The following is a 19,460-nucleotide window of genomic DNA, read 5'->3' as shown; positions in this document are numbered from 1 at the left end:
ATATCTGACATGTTCATTCATTTTGCCTGAATCTCAAAATCTCTAACGAAAAAAATATGAATATTAATTTATAATTATAATTATATAATAAATAAATAAATATGATATGAAACATAGAGATGTATATATTATTATGTACAAGAAGTGTTTATAATTTTTCTTTCTTTCTAGATTAATATTCAAATTTAAAAAAAAAATGAAAGATAGGAGAAGTGATTATAATAATTATATATGAGATAGAAATACATTAATAAAAGGGAGACGTGTCATAAATAAAGAAAATATACATTGCTTTACACAATAACAAATGGAGTGGTGTAGGCTCCTGCCTGCTTTCATTTTTATGCTTTTAGCAATGGGGTGTAGGCTACCGTTTACATATTTAGGCTTTTAGCAAGACTATTCCTTCTTTTTTAATTTTATATATAACCTTATTATTATTATTTTTTAATTATAAGGGGATGCANTTTACCTCCATTATTTTTTTACCAAGTGGCTGANAATATTTACCTATCCATTATTTTTTTACCAAGTGGCTGAATATTCATCACACATTATGAAATATCTTCTATGTAGAAATTTCCATCCAACCTTTAAATAACTCTTCATTTTTCTTTTCTCCTCTTAAAATTTGTGTGGTCTTCTGTTGTTTCAAATCCAGGTAATTTGTTCCTACTCTTTTATATATATCTATATAATATAAATATAATATAGTAATAATTTCAAGAAAGCTGGCATGTTAATGTTTTGTATTTACATCAATTTATTTTTTGCCTATATAAATCTTCTGTACACATTCACTATTATTAATATAATATCAAGATGATTCATTGAAAGTAAATTATTTTAGTGAATGTATCTTAAAAATAGGTGACTATTTTATGTTGCAGAATTAACTGAGATAGATACTTCTTTTTAAGTGGTTATTAATATTATGAAATATAATAGAGCTATAGGTTTGTCCCCAATCTGAAAGAACTTTTGCTGTTTGTTTTCTTCTTTGGCTGTTGACTTTAAATAAAATATTAGAAATAGTAACATTCTTTTGCTTAGTGTTGACAAAAGCTAACCACATAACTGGAGGAGAACATGGGACATGAAAAAATGAATAGTTGTGAGTGTCTTATTTATGCTACTCACATAAAAGTCCATCACTTTCAGTTATTCATTTAATCTATAGAAATTATACTCTTGACAAAATTAATCAAGACATTCTGAAAGTAGAATTTTCCAGATATCTAAAAGCCAACAATCAGCAATCTTGAGATACATAAATAACAATTACAACATTTATTCCCAAATCTCAAACATGTAGTGTCCACTATATGAATCATATTTGAGCACATTAAATTATAATATTATAATTTGTTGTTCAAAATCAGGCTTTGTATTTATATCAAATTTAATTAATGATTTTTGCTATTAACTTTACAGAATTTTGACTTCGTTGGGATAGGTGTTCGCTCCTATAATTCACTTTTCTCTCGGTGTGTGGTAAGTAGTACTCAACTAATCCCTTATTTAACAGACCTTTATTTACTTGAGACACCAGAGTGCTTTGTGAAGTTTATATAGGCAATGATTTTTAATATTAAATTACATATTTGCCCTTCTTGCTTTTGAAAATGGAATTTGTCCATTTGTTATTAATTAATGTAAAATGACCACTATACCTTGGTCGTCCTCTTACCACTCTTGTATATAATAGTAAACTCTTGTATATAATAGTAATAGTAATAGTAACTAGAGATGGCATCCTAGGTATATATATACGCTGCTGCTGAAATAAATATTTTCTTCCTTCATTTTTATTTATTTTTTAAAACTCTCTATTTTTTTAAAAAATAATTATATAAAAATTTAATAATAGTTTCACTACTCATTTAAGCGATGTATATATTTATGCAGAAAATGATTTGAAAAATAAATATAATTAAAAATTTATCAATAAAATGCTGAACAAATAAAAATAATCGGAAAGCATGATATCAAGAGAAAGCTTCAAAAATGAAATGATAAAGTTTTGACAATAAATGGTCAATGACTTAAATTATATTGCTTCACACCTCATTACAGTGTTATCTCTTGTCAACATCATTTTCGAAGACCACATTTTTTTTAGTAGTTTCACTATGTTCTATAAAAAAAATTAGAGAAAGAATAATAATCCTTTCCACCCTTTTGTCGAGTGATATGTCGCAGTTGTTAAATTAATCAAGATAGCTACAATTCAACAGGCTGAAAGTATAACAATTCTCTAAAGCTCATAGATTAATCAAAATCTCAAATAGGCATTCACCTAAAAGCCAACAATCAACATTATTGAAATACAATTATAATGATAAAAATAATCATGCCCAAGTCTCAAACATGTAGGGCCGACTATATGAATTCTCATTGACTACACTAAAATATAATTATACTATTATAGTTTGTTGTTTAAATCAGCCTTACATTTTCGAATTTATTAATTTATTTTTCCTGTTAGACATATATATTATGTTAGAATTAATATATGATTCGGACTATTAAATTTACAGAATTTTGACTTCGTTGCGGTGGTTATTTGCTATCATGTTTCACTTGTCTCTCGGCGAGTGGTAAGTATTACTCAACTAATCTCTTGTTTAAAATTATTACTATTATTTACCAGATAATTATTTTGCGTAATTATTTTAACCCCAAAGATGTCAACTCGTAGAAATCATAAAAATGTGCACTCTTCTCAAAAATTAAATGCGGATAGAAATGCTAGGAGACGTGAACTATACAGATTGATGCCACCTGATAAAAAAGAAATTCTTTTAGCACGCGTCGAGCAAAGAGAGCTCAAATGAGAAAATATAACATATCTGAAATTTCAATGAATAATGATTTGGCTACTGCGTCGTCCTCTAATTCCACCATTGCTTCAGTCGCAGAAAGTTCTGATCTTATGAGAAAACCCATTTTGCTCCTATCAGAAATAGGTAGTACTATGTTATCATAAATTAACTATAAGAAATTAAAAGAGGTATCAAATTGTCAATATTGTAAAGCCATAAAATTTGAATATGAACCACCTGCGTTTTGTTGTAGCAATAGTTCTGTTCAATTAACTTCACATGAAATTCCAATAGAATTAAAAAACCTTTATCTGGAAAATACCGAGCTATCAAAACATTTTAGAACTTACATTAGAACGTATAATAATATATTTGCTTTCACATCTCTTGGAGTAACTTATGACAAAGAATTAGCAAAAAGAAATAATGGTATTTATACTTTTCGAGTTCAAGGACAGATGTATCATTTCATGAACGACTTGATTCCTACTGACAAAAAAGGAAAAAATCTCCAATTATATTTCTTTGATAGTGAAAATGAACTAAGAAATCGAATGGCATGTTCAAATAAATTAAATGAATTTGTTGTGAGAACTCTAATGGAAATATTAAAAATTAATCCGTACTCTATGTTTTTAAAATCTTTAGTAGATGTTCCACAACTATCTGACTTTTATATTGCACTTAAGTGTGATTCTGGCTTAGATCAACGTATATATAACTTACCAACAGTGTCGGAAGTTGCAGGAATATGGGTAGAACAAGATATTACTAATTCTATTCCTACACCACATATTCGAATCTATACAAAAAGTGATAAAAGTCAATTGGTTCATTATTATTACGGTTGTTATGATCCATTGCAATATCCATTGCTATTTCCATATGGTCAAGGTGGATGGCACTGTGGTATTAAGAAAATTAAGTGTTCTTCAATAACACCAACACAAATCTATTGCGAACAAGAACAACTACCAAGTATAAAAAATATGTGTTCAATAGACAAATTACTTAACATGGAAGCCGAAGTTATGTTAAAAGAAAAGCATAAACGAGACAGTATTTCTTGTCGTGAATATTATTGTTACAAACTTCAAATAAGAGATAATGAAAATATTGTCTTACATGCAGGAAGATTATTTCAACAATATGTAGTAGATGAATGGATAAAAATTGAAAGCCAACGATTAGACTTTGCTTCTTTTAATCAAGCTTTATTTAGGACTGATGTATTAGACGGAATTTTGGATGTTTTACGTAAGGGGGAAAGAGAAGCTTCGCATATAGGAAAACAACGTATACTTCCACCTAGCTTTACAGGAGGTCCACGAGATATGCGTAGACGGTATATGGATGCTATTGCATTAGTGCAACGTTTTGGAAAACCTGATATATTTTTAACTATAACATGCAATCCTTCTTGGCCTGAAATAGCAGAAAAACTTATATCAACCGATGAGGTACAAAATAGGCCAGATCTGGTTAGTAGAGTGTTTAGAGCAAAAATAGAAGAATTGAAAAATGATATAATTAAAAGACATATTTTTGGTAAAATTGCAGCATTTATGTATACGATAGAATTTCAGAAACGAGGACTTCCACATGCTCATTTTCTTATCATACTAAATGAGAATTACAAATTACTAACTCCAGAAGCATATGATCGATTTGTATGTGCTGAAATACCAGATGAAAATATATATCCGTATTTATATTCACTTGTTACACAACACATGATGCATGGTCCTTGTGGTAATCTGAACCCAACAAATTCTTGTATGAAAAAAAAAGGATGCTGTAAAAATAAATATCCTAAAGAGTTCGTAGAACAAACAACCAAAGGAAAGAATTCATACCCAATTTATAGAAGACGAAATACAGGCAAAATTGTGAAAATTAGAGGACACTTTCTTGATAACTTGTGGGTTGTTCCTTACAATCCATATTTGCTTTGTAAATTCAACTGTCATATAAATGTAGAGATTTGTTCAGATATAAAAGTTGTTAAGTACATTTATAAATACATTTGCAAAGGGCATGATAAAATAGCATTTCATATACAGACTAATGATGTAAATGTAGAGATAGATGAAATAAAAGAATATCAATCTGCTAGGTGGGTATCACCACCTGAAGCTGCTTGGAGAATATTTGCTTTTCCTATTAGTGAAATGAATCCAACTGTATATCACCTACAACTCCATCTTGATGGACAACAACTTGTTTCCTTCAAAAGTACCGATAACATTAGTAATATTGCAAATAATCCCATTATAAGAAAAACAATGTTAACCGAATTTTTCTTAATGAATAAATCAAACAAAGAAGCTATGGACCTAAATTTATTATATCGTGAGTTTCCTGAACATTTTGTATGGTCAACAACAGATAAAATTTGGACACGTCGTAAACGAGGTCACGTTATTGGACGTGTAGTGACATGTCATCCAACCGAAGGAGAAAGATACTATCTTAGACTATTGTTAATGAATGTAAGGGGGCCAAAATCATATGAAGATCTACGAAGTGTAAATGGAGTACAATATAATTCTTTTAGAGAAGCTGCTGAAAAACGAGAACTATTACTTTGTGATAACAATTTGGTAGAATGCATGTCTGAAGCTGCAAGTTATCAAATGCCATCCAGTTTAAGACAATTATTTGCTATGTTATTGATTTATTGTAATCCAACAAATCCTAGGGAATTATGGGAGAGATTTGAAAGTCCTATGTCTGATGATTTCAGTAAAAGTTCAAATATAAATGTAAGACAAATACGTTATAAAGTATTAAATTATATTAATGATATTCTTCATTCAATGGGTCGTGACATTAATGAATTCGAACTAATTTCAGAATATATCAAACCTTCATCAATAGCAAGAGAAGCTAAAGAAGTTCATTATGAAAGAAATATCATCGTTAGTGAGGAAGATTTATTATTAAAAGATAAATTGAACTCTGAACAAATAAAAGCTTACAATATTATTCTTGATAGAGTATTGTCAAATAAATTTGGAGCATTTTTTATTGATGGCCCTGGTGGAACGGGTAAAAGTTTTTTATATCGTGCTTTATTAGCTACAGTAAGACATAGGGGATTGATAGCTTTAGCAACTGCAAGTTCTGGTGTTGCAGCTTCACTTCTTCCTGGAGGTCGAACTGCTCATTCTCGATTTAAAATTCCTATTGATGTCGATGAAAATTTTACTTGCAATATTAGTAAACAAAGTTCACTGGCATCTTTAATACGAGATGCACGATTAATTGTGTGGGATGAAATTTCAATGGCAAAAAAGAAAATGGTTGAAGCATTTGACTTACTATTAAGAGATCTAATGGAAAGAAATACGTTATTTGGTGGTAAAATAGTTGTTTTTAGCGGTGATTTCCGACAAACTCTTCCTGTTGTTCGTAGTGGAAAAAAAGAAGATTTTATTCGCGAATGTTTATTGTGTTCTGAAATATGGAATGAACTTGAAAAACTACAATTATCAAAGAATATGCGTGCAACTAAAGATCCTGACTTTTGTGAATTTTTAATGAGAATTGGTAGTGGAAAAGAAAAAACAAATGACCGTGGAAAAATTGAAATTCCTCATTCTCTCATTATTCCTTTTACTTCTGAAAAAGAATCTCTTGATCTTCTATTTAAAAATACATATCCCGATTTATACAAATGTTGTACAAAAACTTCGTTTGTTACTTCTCGTGCTATTCTAACAACTAAAAATGATTTTGTTGATGATATTAATGACATGTTGATCTCTCGATTTTCAAACATTGAAAAAGTATATATTGCTATAGATGAAACTATTGATCCTAAGGATCAAAGTGAATACGAAGATTTCTTACATACTTTAAATCCTACTGGTTTACCTCCATACAAATTAACTTTAAAGAAGAATTGTCCGATTATGTTACTAAGAAATTTAAATCCATGTGAAGGTTTATGCAATGGGACACGATTAATATGTAATGACTTTAAACCTCATGTAATTAGTGCAATAATATCTACCGGTGATTTTAAAAATACTCATGTATTTATTCCACGAATACCACTCATGACTTCAGAAGATGAAAAATTGCCACTTCCTTTTAAAAGAACGCAGTTTCCTGTACGATTATGTTTTGCCATGACTATAAATAAAGCTCAAGGACAAACATTAGATTTTGTTGGTATATATTTACGCGAACCTGTCTTCTCACATGGACAATTGTATGTTGCTTTATCAAGAGCTACAAGTTCCAACAATGTCAAAGTATTAATTAGACCACCTATAATTGACGAAAATGACGATCATTCAACATACAATGTTGTCTATAATGAAGTCATTGAAAAAGCTTTTTCATCATCTTTGTGTTATAATTTGCAATGGTAAATCTTATATACAACTTACATACCCTATATGTATATTTTTGATGTATTTATATTATTAATAATATTGCTTTCATTATACATTTGTCTTTAGTTTATCCTCTTATAATATATTTTAAATGCAGATATATTGCAACATGGCGGAAAGATATACCATCAATATGATCACTCCAGATACTAAAAATTGGACATGTAAAGTCCAAGTTGTTGATAAAAGTCGACCAAGGGACAACAAAGATAAAACCACAAAATATCAAGTCCTAATTCTGCAAGATGAAGAGGTATTTATTTTTAATAGAATATATTATTGATTTTAAAGCTTGACTTTAATCGAGTTAACTGAATAATCCATTATTTCATATTTTTACTGTAATAATATAAAATAATAATAAGATAACTTTAAATTCTACACAACTAATCAAACTTTTAACAAATTCTTTTACAGGAGAATCAAGTTCAGGCCACCATTTTCAGTACTGATATAACATATTTTGAAAAAGAATTTGCTCCTTTCAAGACTTACTTGGTATCTGTTGCATATGTGAAAGTCCCACCTCTTGGATACGAAAATCCACTTAACAAATTCATTTGGACACTCGACAAAAACACCATTGTTGAACCAATTGAAGAGCACCAACACGACTGACTATTGCCAAATTTGACACTTTTGAGTATCAATCCAAAGAATTTGAATTTGGTATTTATAAATTTATTTAATTTTTTTTACTATTATTCACATAAAATCTAATTGTTATTATAATAGAATAGTTCTCATGATCTAATTATTGTTTTTCTATTTTTGTTTAATGCAAGATGTACTTGCCATTGTCATTAATGGCAGTCCTTCAACAAAGACAACAACTGGAAAGCGACTTCAAGAGTTCATTGTCATGGACAAGCTATAAGTATATATATAGAATATCACTCTTGTAATTTATCTTTGTATCTTATTACTTGTTTTCAAAGAAATGTTCTTTTTGGTTAATAGAGTTCTCTTTTTCCTTTTTGTTTTTCGTAGTTGATATATTTGTATTTAATAAAGTTCTTTCAAATTTCAGTAACTTTGTTTTTGTAATCGTCTTCTCCAAAAGGATAATCCTGATTTTTGAGATTTTACCTGTAGTTTTAGCAGTGTTCTTTGTTTTTAGCTAAGATTGTCTTTTTTCTTCTTTTTTCTTTTTATTTATTATTTATTTGTGCATCTTTCCCTCTCTTTTGTTAATGAAGAATGTCATTGAATACCATGTTTCTTTGAGTCATTGTGAAGTAAAGATTCAATTTTTATAAGCATTGATTTTCTTTAGGCTTTGTTTCTGCCCTTTTTATTTTAGATAAATTCACTCTCCAATATTGTGGATATAGTCTGTTAAAGAGGAATATACTCATTGCTCTGTTTGATTTCTTTCCCTTCGTAGTATGATTTACTCTCATTTCTTAAAAATCAAGATTGAATTTTGATCAACAGCTAATGACATTCAAGTTTATTGAGATTCCTGGTTCATGTTCTCTTTCGAAGCCCCAATCAGTGAGATTAAGTATCTGTTAATCTCAATTTTCAATAACTTTAAATTTCTCTAAAGTAAACTTATCTTAATTTGGTTAATTTTATCGCAAAAAGTTCATATTACATTAACTATCAGGATATATTGGCCATCACTTTGAATATCTGTAGTACTTTCATAGATTAAAAAGTTCATCAATTTCATTGTTCAACCGGATTGTTTCTTTATTTGTGCATCTCTATTTTTAACTTTTATATCACAAAAAATGCTGCTATTTGTTGATAATAATCTAATTGATTTTTATAATTTATAATATAATATTGTTTTAACGATTTTATTGTTTAATAACATCCTGCGAAACATATGCAGGAAAAAACCAACAAAACTGACACTTTGGGAGGATTTTATTGATCATGAGGGAGTTAAACTTTTCAAACAACTTCATGATTACCCAATCATTCTTGCTAGGAGAATTGCGAAATCATCCCCGGGTAAAAGTGCAAATAATTTTTTTTCCTTTTTTTCAAAAATATATGACATGATGAAACTAAAATCACATATTCAAATGCACGTAGGAACATCGAATAGATTCATTGGTTTGACGAGCAAATTCAATACCACAATTGAAATCAATCCTCCATATCCACAGGCTGCTGAGTTAAGGACGTGGTAATATACATTTTTATTTAATGCATCGAACTTCCCGAGTATTTTGACATATAAAATACATCTTTATTCCTACGATAAAAAAGTTTTATAATTCTACTTTTATTTCTTTTTTTTCATAATCTTTCTACTAGACATATATAATATAATGAAGATAGTAGAACTCTTATTTATTTTTGATAAATGTATGTAGAGCATACTTGTTTGCAATTCTTTTTAGAATTTTCAAAATGATACAATTGTTTTCAATGAGCGAACATTAATAAATTTTCATAATTTTACTTGTATATAGGATCAAAACAATTGAAGCAAAGCTATTTGCTTATAAGATGAAAAGTACAACTCCAATAGGCTCTACTATGTTAATTCCATTTGAGGATGACATTATATCTGTGGCTAACATCCAAGCACAACCTCCGGTAAGAACAACAAGTATATTATTTGATTATTTGGAAAAATTTTATTTAACAGTGAATAATATTTTGTATATTGAATTTGAAGGGACAAATATTTAATATTGAGGCTGAATTGTGTCTTGCAAGTAAAGAACAACTCTTTAGTGTGTTAGCATGCTCAAATTGTAAGCAATTATTCACAAGATATAATGTGCGAAGGGAAATCTACTGCACAAGTTGTCACCGATCCACACATCTTATTCCTAGGTATATTTGCTCTTCTACAAAATTAAAATTACTAATAACTAATTAAGATTATTTATTTTCTTTATTCAAACAAATAAATGTCTTAACTGACCATTAATTTTAAATTTTTCATTAATTATCAAAACAGGTGTCAATTTGAAGTTACTGTTAAGGACAACAGCGGTTTTGCCACAGCTATTGTTTCAGATGAAATTGCAGAGAAAATGTTGCACCTCACTTCCGAAGAAATTTATGAAATTTGCTTCGTCAAGGTATATATTACTTTTTTCTCACCAAATAATAACAAAGAACTTGTAGTGAATTTAAAATTTTCGTTTTTTCTTATTTCTTCTCTTGAACATAAGGTTCAAGTATCGATTCTGAACTATAAAAGAAAAAAAAATATATCTTGAATAATATACTATCTAACTTGTAAGAGTTTCAAACTAATGTACATATGATTATGTGAACATATGAGTTCCTTAACTTTAAAAGAATACTGTAGCTGTATAAGCTTAGAACTCTAGCATGACAGAATTTGAAATAAAGAACTTTTTTCATACAAAATTTCATATCTTAAGTCATGTTTCTTTTCTGCAGCATCCAAATTACACTTTTTGTTGTTGAATTTACAGTCAACTTTCTTTATTAAAATATTATCATTGTATATATATTTTTAGGCTTTTATCCATCTTACAAGTTTTTTCTGTTGGCTGAGAACTTTGTACAAACTGTTATACACCTACCACAATAGGCATGACCTTTTTTAGAACTATAATTACATGTTAACTCTAATTAGTCGAAAGACCTTCAGTATTGAATTTGAGTTCAGATGTAAATACATAAACATAGAAATATTTATTTTCCTTTAAAATAAATTTAATATTAATTTTTTTGGGTAACTCCCTTTTCTTTCTTCATCCACTTTTCTTTTGATTTGAGAATTCATGATCAATGCATATCTTATTATTGTTTAATTTGTTATTATTAATCAAATATTTTTTACCAGAAAGGAACATTATCGCTGCAAAATGTGGAAGATCAACTGAATGGAAAGATATTCAACATTCAAATGAAAAAGCTATTCACAAAAAAATTGGATGCAACGCAAAAATTATCCATTTTGTCTTACATGGAGAAAGAAGATGTCGTTCATGAACCAATGGCATCTACAACAGTCAATGTTACAGAAGGAAAAAAGCGCACAATTGAACATGTTAATTCAAGGGAAAAAGAATATCCAAGCATTGCAAATAAATCTAATCCTCCCATGAAAAAAAATTAAAAGGTATATAAATTATTTTGTACTTTGTTTAAAACTTTTTCTTTGCAATTGACTAATAGAAATAGGATTTACTTATCTTTGTATTTACTTTCTTTGAATTCAATTCAGTCTCTAGACAGATTATTTCTTATTGTTTCAAATTTCAGTTGAAATACTTTTGCTGTGGTTGACGAAGCAGTCAGTTTTTGCACTTTTTTGCTGCTGCCACTGAATGCCAAATTTTGCAAGCTTCTGATGTTGCTATGTGGATGTCTTATGTTCCTGTTCTTTGATGGAAATTGAAAATATTTTCTCCTATGATAGCAGGTTAGTTAAAAGTCATTTTTTACAGGTACTACATTTATCAACATAATGAAAATACTTTCTCTTTGTTTTTATAGTTATTTATATCGTTGAAGGCTATTGTGTTCATTTTTAGTTCCTAAAAAATGATGTAACTTTCCTCTATTGATTTTGTCAGAATAACCACCTTAAATCGATAGAATCAAAAATTACAATACAAAATAACATGTAGTAATTAAAAACTTGTGATATCAAAACTGTTTAGTAAAACTTATCTAGAAAGAAATGATGAGAATAATCCTTCTACAATATGCAAAGCTCGAGAAAGCTTTATGCTAATTTCAGATGACACTTAGTACTGTATAATATATACCCTGCACAAGTTATGTCATTTTATATTTGGCATATCATGACCCTATGAAATTGATCTAAACTGTGGAATAAGCTTTGATCAAACACTACTACTGGTATGTTACTTTTCAAAACTATAGTAATCTGCTGATTCTTTTACATTTTTCATCACATTTTATTTGTACATCATACTATTTTTTCCTTTCTCTATAAGGGTTAAAATTTGGGTTGTGTTATTCTGTTTCCACCTCTTCATGATTTATCGGAACTTGAGATTTTTAATATCGTCATCATATGTCCATTTACTATCTGCTGATGATCTAATTTGAAACTCTTGAACTGAATTTCTTCAAGACAAGTTTAAAGGTAAATATTACAGATATTTCATAAATTTTTTGTCCAGATTGATTAATCCTTTAACATTAATGTCACAATTATGAATCAATTTCTTTATAAATAATGATCCTTTAGTCTTATACATATAAAATATTTTGAGTTGTATCTTATGGCTTACCAAGATTTTCTTAATCTTGGATGAGGGTTGTCATCTTTTACACCTATTGAGCTTTGTTCACTTTGTTTGGTCATATTGTCACTTTGCTTTCTTGACTGTTTTTGCAATCTTTTACTATAAAAATAATATTAATCTTTAACTAAGATCTCATTTCATACATTTGTAATTGATGCTTTACATTCCAAACATTTGGCTTTCTTATTTTCTTCCACTAATTCTCTATTCTATTCCAATACGACAAAATGTAGTGTTTATGCTATTCTGGTTGACATTATCTTGCTAAATGATCTATCTATGAGAGAGTTTAAAAAAATACCATACTTCTGTTCATATTGGTGTTATTATATAAAATGTCTTATGTCAATCGTGAAATAGGGATTCAAAGATGAGGCTTAGTTGAAGCTTAATGTTGCCACATTTTTTTCATTTTGTGTTGTATAAGTTATGTGATGTGATTCTGTGCTAACAGGTGATTTTTTATCGAAGATGATCCAGAAGATCCAAGCATGAAAGATGCATCTGTTTTTGTCTAATTTTATACAGTATGTAAATGTATGTAATTAGTATTCCCACATATGAAAATGTTAAACTATGTAAGTATCTCACTTCGACATTCAGTAGTATGACATTCACATGAAAATATATTATGAACAAATTTGGCAGCTATAATGTGTTCGAATTACTAATTTTTCTCATTGAAATATTAATTTTGTTTGTTTAATATGCAACTCATTAAATTTAGGTCCATTATAAATACCTATAATGCTCCCAACTACAGCATCATCAGCTGAAAGCATGTCTGCAAGCCCGGAGCAGTATTATGCATACAAATTCAGCAACTCCTAAATGTTAATTGCTAATTTGTTAACATTCAACTACTCTTGATGTTCACTTCCTTCATACTGTCAATTTGCTTAATAAACAGTGCATTTGTTTTGTGAACAAAATGCTATTTAACCATGTAATGTTGTGAAGTATGCTAATATTTTAACACAAAACAGTCATCTAATGTTGTCAAGTATGCTAATAGTCCAATACAAAACAGCCAAGCAGAGCTGATACCTGCACTTTGATATATATTGTCCTTAATTCAAAGACAAAATTATCATTTTTATATCCTATTGTTTCAAATCAAAATATACAAGGGAAGTGACCACAATGTTTTATGGCGAACATGTATTCGTATGTATGAAAGTAATTCCCAATTGAAGTTTTAGTATTGAAGGGAATTTTCACCGTGCTTAAGAAATCTTGGTGAAATATTTTGTCTTGATACCGTAGGTAAATCAAACAAAAATAAATGACAAGACTTGACCAATAACGTATTATAAAATAAAACATGTATCGTAAAATAAAATGATAATAAATGTATAAAATATTAAAATATTAAATGTTGGGCCCGTGCTTAGTACGGGCAACGCCCATCTAGTATATATATATGTGTGTTAGATCTTCACTCTCAAGCCCTAATATTATAAAAAAAAATATTATAAATGTTAAAAGTATACATAATTTTAATTGAATAAATTATAAATAAAAATGTTTATATGATCTGAACCAACACTAATTTAAAAATATAGATAGATTTAATTGTCTATAATGATTATTAATATTTTGCAATTGCATATTTTATCAAATAATTAAAATCTTAGAAAAACTCTATTTTGATCTTCGATTAAAAAAATATCTTTAAACTACGTAAAATGAACAAAAATATTTTTAGTTGATAGTTTGATCCAAAAATACCGTTGTTGTTACTTAATGGGTCAAAAACACTCTTTTTCAAATAAATATATGTGTTTATTTTCTTTTTCAACACATCTTTTACTAATGATGATTTTTTTAATCAAAATACATTTATCTTACTTCAATTCCATGAAGACTAAGAAATAAAAATATTTTCTGTTTTATTAAATTTTTTTATTGTTATCTAAATAAAAATTTATGAAGGGTTACTATGATCTTGCATATATATGTTGACATCCCTATTTTTTAATTTTTTATAAATAAGGTGCAACATCGTGGGAATCATCAAAAAAATCAACTAATTAAACTAAATTTTAAAAGAATTTTAGAAAATGTAGAGTGGCCATCTAATTTTAGGACAACTAAAAAATTAATTAGTTTATCAACAAAAATAATTTACGGAATCAATAAATTTTAGGTAAGCGTTCCAGTGATCCCAAAGGAATGGTATTAGCACCCTTTAGAATCTTAATTATACAGCGTGTCTTGACTTAACTCATTTTTTAAATTTGAGCATGAGATATAAGGAAAATTACATAAAATAATAAATTATTAATTCAAATTAAATGGTATAATCATAATTCGATTTAATTGTAACTCGTAGCAAATAGTTGTCATTCGTCTCTCTCCCTAAATTTCTCACTCACCACTTTCCTGATCTCTCTCGGAAGTCTCTCCCTAGCCTCTCTCACTTTATACAAACATAAATGTATAAAATGTGTTTGTGTTTGTATAAAGTGGGAGAAAACTGTATATATACATATCTTTTCGTTCGTCTCTCTTCCAAAGAATCTCGCTCGCCACTCTCACTCGCCTCTCTCACTTTTTATACAACACACGAATGTGTAAATTGCTTGTGTTTGTATAAAGCGAAATAATTGTATATACAAATATAAATACATTCATTCTATACACTTATAATTATTCAAATACAGATATTCCTCTGCCCAATTTTCTTTGGTCTTTCTCTCTTGCGCTTTATACAAACACAAATTATACTATTCATTCGTATATGTATACCGAAAAATACATATTAATAGTCATATTCGTAGTATATCAAAATATAAATAGTAACAGTAATTTTTTTATTTATACCGATATATACATATTAATAGCCATATTCGTATATGTATTCCGAAATATACATATTATTATTAGTCATAGCAAACACATATAAACTATAATTATAACATACAAATATGATTTTTATGTTTGCTAAATCTAAAATTTATTGTATAAATAATCACACAACAACACAAGTATGATAAAAATGAATATACACACACAAAAAAAAAAAAGTAAAGCAATAATATGAGAAACAACCTAATATCTGTCTAACGTCAATAATATACATAATCATAAATCAAAGAATATTATTTGAATGTCTTTCAAGTATCTTCTTAGGGAAGCACTTTTGTGTACCTATAAAAATATTTAGTAAAACGGTAGAAGTGTTAGTAATGGATTAATATGAATTAAAATAAATGAAATAAAATAACTAAAATTAAAACTCATCTTATGAACATGAAAGACCTTAAAAATAAACAAAAATTTCTTCATTGGCTAATTTTCAACTCGCAGTATATAATTTAAGTGAATCTAAACTAAAATTTTCCATTTTTTAATATTCTTAGACTGATGAGATTCGGGACTTTCCAGTTCATAGTATACCTCTTTCTACATCATGAATTTTTACTTATTAGTTGTTCCAAATGGGAAATACTTTCTGCTTAATAAAGGATTTAGTGTCCATTATCTAGTGACAATAGTATGATTGTTTCTATATTATATTTCACGATAATAATAAATATGAATATCTATAATTAACACTTCATGTAAATGTCGATAAAGGCAATAGAGAAAATAGACAAGAAGGGGAACAATTCTCAAGGTCGCAATGGTAACAAGATAGGAATTCATCTCTGTTGCCACAACAGACTAAAAATTGGTAGGCAACATCTGATGAATCATTCCCACATAAATGGTAACAAAGATGCCATCAATTGAAGAGAATTTGTCTTTTCTACATTTTGTTATGAGATTAAACAACAACAAAACAGTGTGAAAAAAAAAAAGACATAGCAACTAACAAGGGAAGCAATACAAATATTAGCAAATACTTTAAATCGAAATACAATAAACAACGGACAAAGACACCAGCTAGCATGCTTAAACCCTAGTAAAGCAAGTTTAACACTCCACTGTCTACTGCTCTAGATGCAAGCCTCCACTTCATCATCATCATTGTCTTTGTCAAGTCTTATTGATGCTCCACATGACTAAAACTACAAAATTTTAGGTGCAAAATAGATATAGCAATACTGATTCTGTTCTGTAGTTTCAGTTATTGACCATCATATATTGTTTAAGCATCAAGATGGGATCGATGAACAGGGAAATCCTGAATCTCATCTGTCCAAGGGTTCTTTTCTTTGTCTGCATCGACAGTCCTCAACGCACGCCACACAACACTGTTACATTTGAAGCCTGATCCAAAACCAATTTGCCATACTCTATCACCCTTCTTTATTCTCCCTTTCGCCTCGGAATGGGCCAAATTGTACCAAATTGAGCTACTTGAAGTGTTTCCAAATCTATAAAGAGTCATTCTTGAAGGCTCCATAAGAAATTCCGGGAGGTCAAGATTCTTCTGAAGCTCATCCAGCACAGCCCTACCCCCTGCATGTATACAGAAATGCTCGAACGCCATCTTGAAATCAGGGATATATGGTTTCATTTTCCTCTTAAAGACCTTTCTCGCGATTAATGAGGCGAAAAAGAGTAGCTGCTCGGACATTGGGAGGACTAAAGGGCCAAGAGTTGTGATATTAGTTTTTAAAGCCTCACCAGCAACTGCCATCAAGTCTTTTGACAATGATACGCCTTTCTTTCCATCCTCATCCTCTTCTTGGTAGACACATCTATAAGCTCTGTCATCCGCACCATTATGGGTGCGGACAACGTGCATCAGTTGATATTTAGAGCATCTACGATCTGATGAACGGTTTGAAAGAAGAATAGCAGATGAACCCATACGGAAAAGACAATTTGGTAAAAGCCTTGATCTCTGCTTCCCTATATAGAAACCCCTTGACACTATTTCCGCGCTTACTATAAGTGCATACGTATCATTAGCTTGCCCCTGTAATAATATCAATTTATATATCAGTAACTGAGAATTACATACACACACTATATGTAGAAATTACGAACCTGTAAAAGCCGGTTAGCTAAATCGACAGAAATGAGTCCAGCACTGCAGCCCATGCCACCAAGGTTATAAGTAATCACATTAACTCCAAGTTTGTAATGGTTCACAATCATGGAAGAAAGCGAAGGCGATGGATTAAACAAAGAAGAATTCACAATAATAATCCCAATATCTCGAATCTTCACTCTTGTTTTCGCTAACAGATCATCTATGGCACCAAATATTCCCTCCTCTGCTTCATTTAGGTAACTACTAAACGTATATTTAAACGGAATCGTATCAATTGGAATGTACGTCTTATCACCCAAACCTGACCTCTCCAAAATTTTCTTTTGAAAGATTAAACTCTCATCATCAAATATTTTCGACATGTTTTCTATCGTAAGTTGTTTAGACATCATAAAACGTTCATGGGGCTTGTAACACGAAAAATCAACCAGGTAAACGTTTCTTGGACGACTCATCAAGTATACCGTGGCTAAGAAAACAACAAGAGTTGAACAAGACATCAACATGGTAAAATGGTTCATGAGGTCTTCAATAGTAAGAGTTGAAAGATGAAGTAGCATGGCAACAAGAATTGGCACAATGAGGAGATAAATTGCATTTGATATTAAGTAATGGTATACAAGTTTTACATATTTGATTTGATGGAGTTGTGCATAATTAGGAGCATTTTGTGCCATTGCTTTTGGAGAATAGATAGAGATGAGGATTAATTGGTAAAACAAGAAGGAATTGAGTATGATGAGTTTCCCAAGTAGATAAACATTGTAGATTTAAAATGTGAAAAAATAGACTCGTGCACGCTACTAAAAAATCATTAATTTCCTGCCAAAAAATATCGGTGACTAAATTTATGGATATTTTGATCGATTCGATGAGGAAAAAAATACAGAAAAATTAAAAAGTTTCCTACTATTTCGTTTGTCATGCATTAATCATTTAATTGATACTTCAATAATTATAAATACAACGCTGAAGTCCATATATTAACTTTTATGTATTAAGTTTCCATTTCTTACGAAAAAAAGAAAAATATATATATAGATGGAGAATAATAGAAAAAAGGTGGTTGTAATAAACGAACTAGATATCTAAGGTGTAGATGTCTAATGGAGTTAATTAAGTAGAACATAATGCGAAACTGAAAAATAACATAATGTAATAAAAAAAAATTAACATAACGAGCTGAATTTTTTTGGTATTTGATATCTATTTTTAATAGTCAATTACTGAAATCAAACTCTTAAAAGTATCAAAAAAGATTTTGCAAGTTTTAGGTTTTTGTATAAGTATTGCAATTAGAGATGAATCTGTATTTGAATTATAGATTTAGCCTTTTAAGATTTTTAGTATTAAATATTATGATTTTGAAATTTTGAGTTCAAAATTATTTAATAAAATTTGAATTATTTTTCCCCATTGTAACTTCAGAAACAACGTAACACGTCAGTATCTGCAAAGTGCACTTATTTAATATGTGTAATTTTAAATTCATTTTCTTCCAGAAATATAAATAAAAAGGTAGAAGATAATTAAAATTAAGAAATTGTAATAAACTAAAGTAATAATTAAAAAACAGAAACTTTACAGTGACCGTCCCTGTTTTAAAAGGTGGAGGTGTGAGACGAAAATTTATATGATCTGAAGTGAGTTTAAGTTTCGAAATAAAAGGTGTAAGTTTCATAGATTTATGAGATATATATTTTATATGTGTTTAATTTTATAATTTTATTATTAAGAATATAGATAGAGTAAAATTTGCAATATTTCTGTGTAACGACCTGTTTAGTCGTTTTGAGCAGCAGATTTTATTCTGGAAAAACTGGCTGAGACGACGGATCCCACGACGGACCGTCATGGGCACGACGGACCGTCGAGGGGGTCTCGTTCCAAAACACTTAGAATTCTGAAAATTGGGTACTGAAATCGACTCTCTGAACTTCGCGACGAAATGGCAGGACGGACCGTCGCAGGCATGACGGGCCGTCACAGAACTTTTACTAAAATCAAGTCTCTGAGCTTTGTGACGGACCTGCAGGACGGACCGTCACAG

At 29.4% G+C, this 19,460-nt stretch overlaps 3 protein-coding genes across 4 annotated transcripts; 2 read left to right on the top strand and 1 right to left on the bottom strand.

The window, feature by feature from the left end:
- The first annotated feature begins 1,446 nt into the window (after nt 1-1,446).
- LOC107021057 (replication protein A 70 kDa DNA-binding subunit B-like) lies at nt 1,447-11,461 on the top strand. Of its 2 annotated transcripts, none has more exons than XM_027918047.1 (12): nt 1,447-1,494; nt 2,541-2,600; nt 7,329-7,484; nt 7,649-7,900; nt 8,017-8,104; nt 9,075-9,202; nt 9,281-9,374; nt 9,664-9,790; nt 9,873-10,033; nt 10,161-10,284; nt 11,022-11,300; nt 11,444-11,461. In XM_027918047.1, the coding sequence occupies exons 5-11, from the start codon at nt 8,094-8,096 to the stop codon at nt 11,295-11,297; spliced, it is 921 nt and encodes a 306-aa protein (XP_027773848.1). In that variant the 5' UTR covers nt 1,447-1,494; nt 2,541-2,600; nt 7,329-7,484; nt 7,649-7,900; nt 8,017-8,093; the 3' UTR covers nt 11,298-11,300; nt 11,444-11,461. The 2 variants fall into 2 exon arrangements, with proteins under 2 accessions (XP_027773848.1, XP_015077122.1); XM_015221636.2 differs by having other exon boundaries at nt 1,449-1,494; nt 9,075-9,196.
- Nucleotides 2,864-7,849, top strand: LOC107022360. Its single transcript, XM_015222996.2, has 5 exons — nt 2,864-2,969; nt 3,957-4,306; nt 4,889-6,820; nt 7,329-7,484; nt 7,649-7,849. Exons 1-5 carry the CDS (start codon nt 2,864-2,866, stop codon nt 7,847-7,849), a joined length of 2,745 nt encoding a protein of 914 aa, XP_015078482.2.
- A 4,711-nt stretch (nt 11,462-16,172) lies between the features above and the next one.
- Nucleotides 16,173-18,137, bottom strand: LOC107022628 (3-ketoacyl-CoA synthase 20-like). The gene is made up of 2 exons (XM_015223225.2): nt 17,404-18,137; nt 16,173-17,332 (listed from the first exon to the last, which is right to left on the bottom strand). Exons 1-2 carry the CDS (start codon nt 18,085-18,087, stop codon nt 16,556-16,558), a joined length of 1,461 nt encoding a protein of 486 aa, XP_015078711.1. The 5' UTR covers nt 18,088-18,137; the 3' UTR covers nt 16,173-16,555.
- Between the last annotated feature and the right edge of the window lie 1,323 nt (nt 18,138-19,460).

This window comes from Solanum pennellii, chromosome 6 (assembly GCF_001406875.1).
Source record: "Solanum pennellii chromosome 6, SPENNV200".
In the NCBI taxonomy this organism is placed as follows: Eukaryota; Viridiplantae; Streptophyta; class Magnoliopsida; order Solanales; family Solanaceae; genus Solanum; species Solanum pennellii.
The sequence above is the reverse complement of the archived record's forward strand: the minus strand, read 5'-3'. Positions and strand labels throughout refer to the sequence as shown.

What these genes read in the sequence shown, in the direction of transcription:
- LOC107022628 (XM_015223225.2), bottom strand. Translation starts at nt 18,087, where the DNA reads ATGGCACAAAATGCTCCTAATTATGCACAACTCCATCAAATCAAATAT. An exon ending in TAGCTAACCGGCTTTTACAG is followed by an intron (nt 17,333 to 17,403) that starts GTTCGTAATTTC and finishes ATATTATTACAG; the next exon opens with GGGCAAGCTAATGATACGTA.
- LOC107022360 (XM_015222996.2), top strand. Translation starts at nt 2,864, where the DNA reads ATGAATAATGATTTGGCTACTGCGTCGTCCTCTAATTCCACCATTGCT. An exon ending in TACAAAATAGGCCAGATCTG is followed by an intron (nt 4,307 to 4,888) that starts GTTAGTAGAGTG and finishes TTTCATATACAG; the next exon opens with ACTAATGATGTAAATGTAGA. An exon ending in GTAATGACTTTAAACCTCAT is followed by an intron (nt 6,821 to 7,328) that starts GTAATTAGTGCA and finishes TTTTAAATGCAG; the next exon opens with ATATATTGCAACATGGCGGA.
- LOC107021057 (XM_027918047.1), top strand. An exon ending in GAAATCATCCCCGGGTAAAA is followed by an intron (nt 9,203 to 9,280) that starts GTGCAAATAATT and finishes AAATGCACGTAG; the next exon opens with GAACATCGAATAGATTCATT. An exon ending in TCCACACATCTTATTCCTAG is followed by an intron (nt 10,034 to 10,160) that starts GTATATTTGCTC and finishes TTATCAAAACAG; the next exon opens with GTGTCAATTTGAAGTTACTG.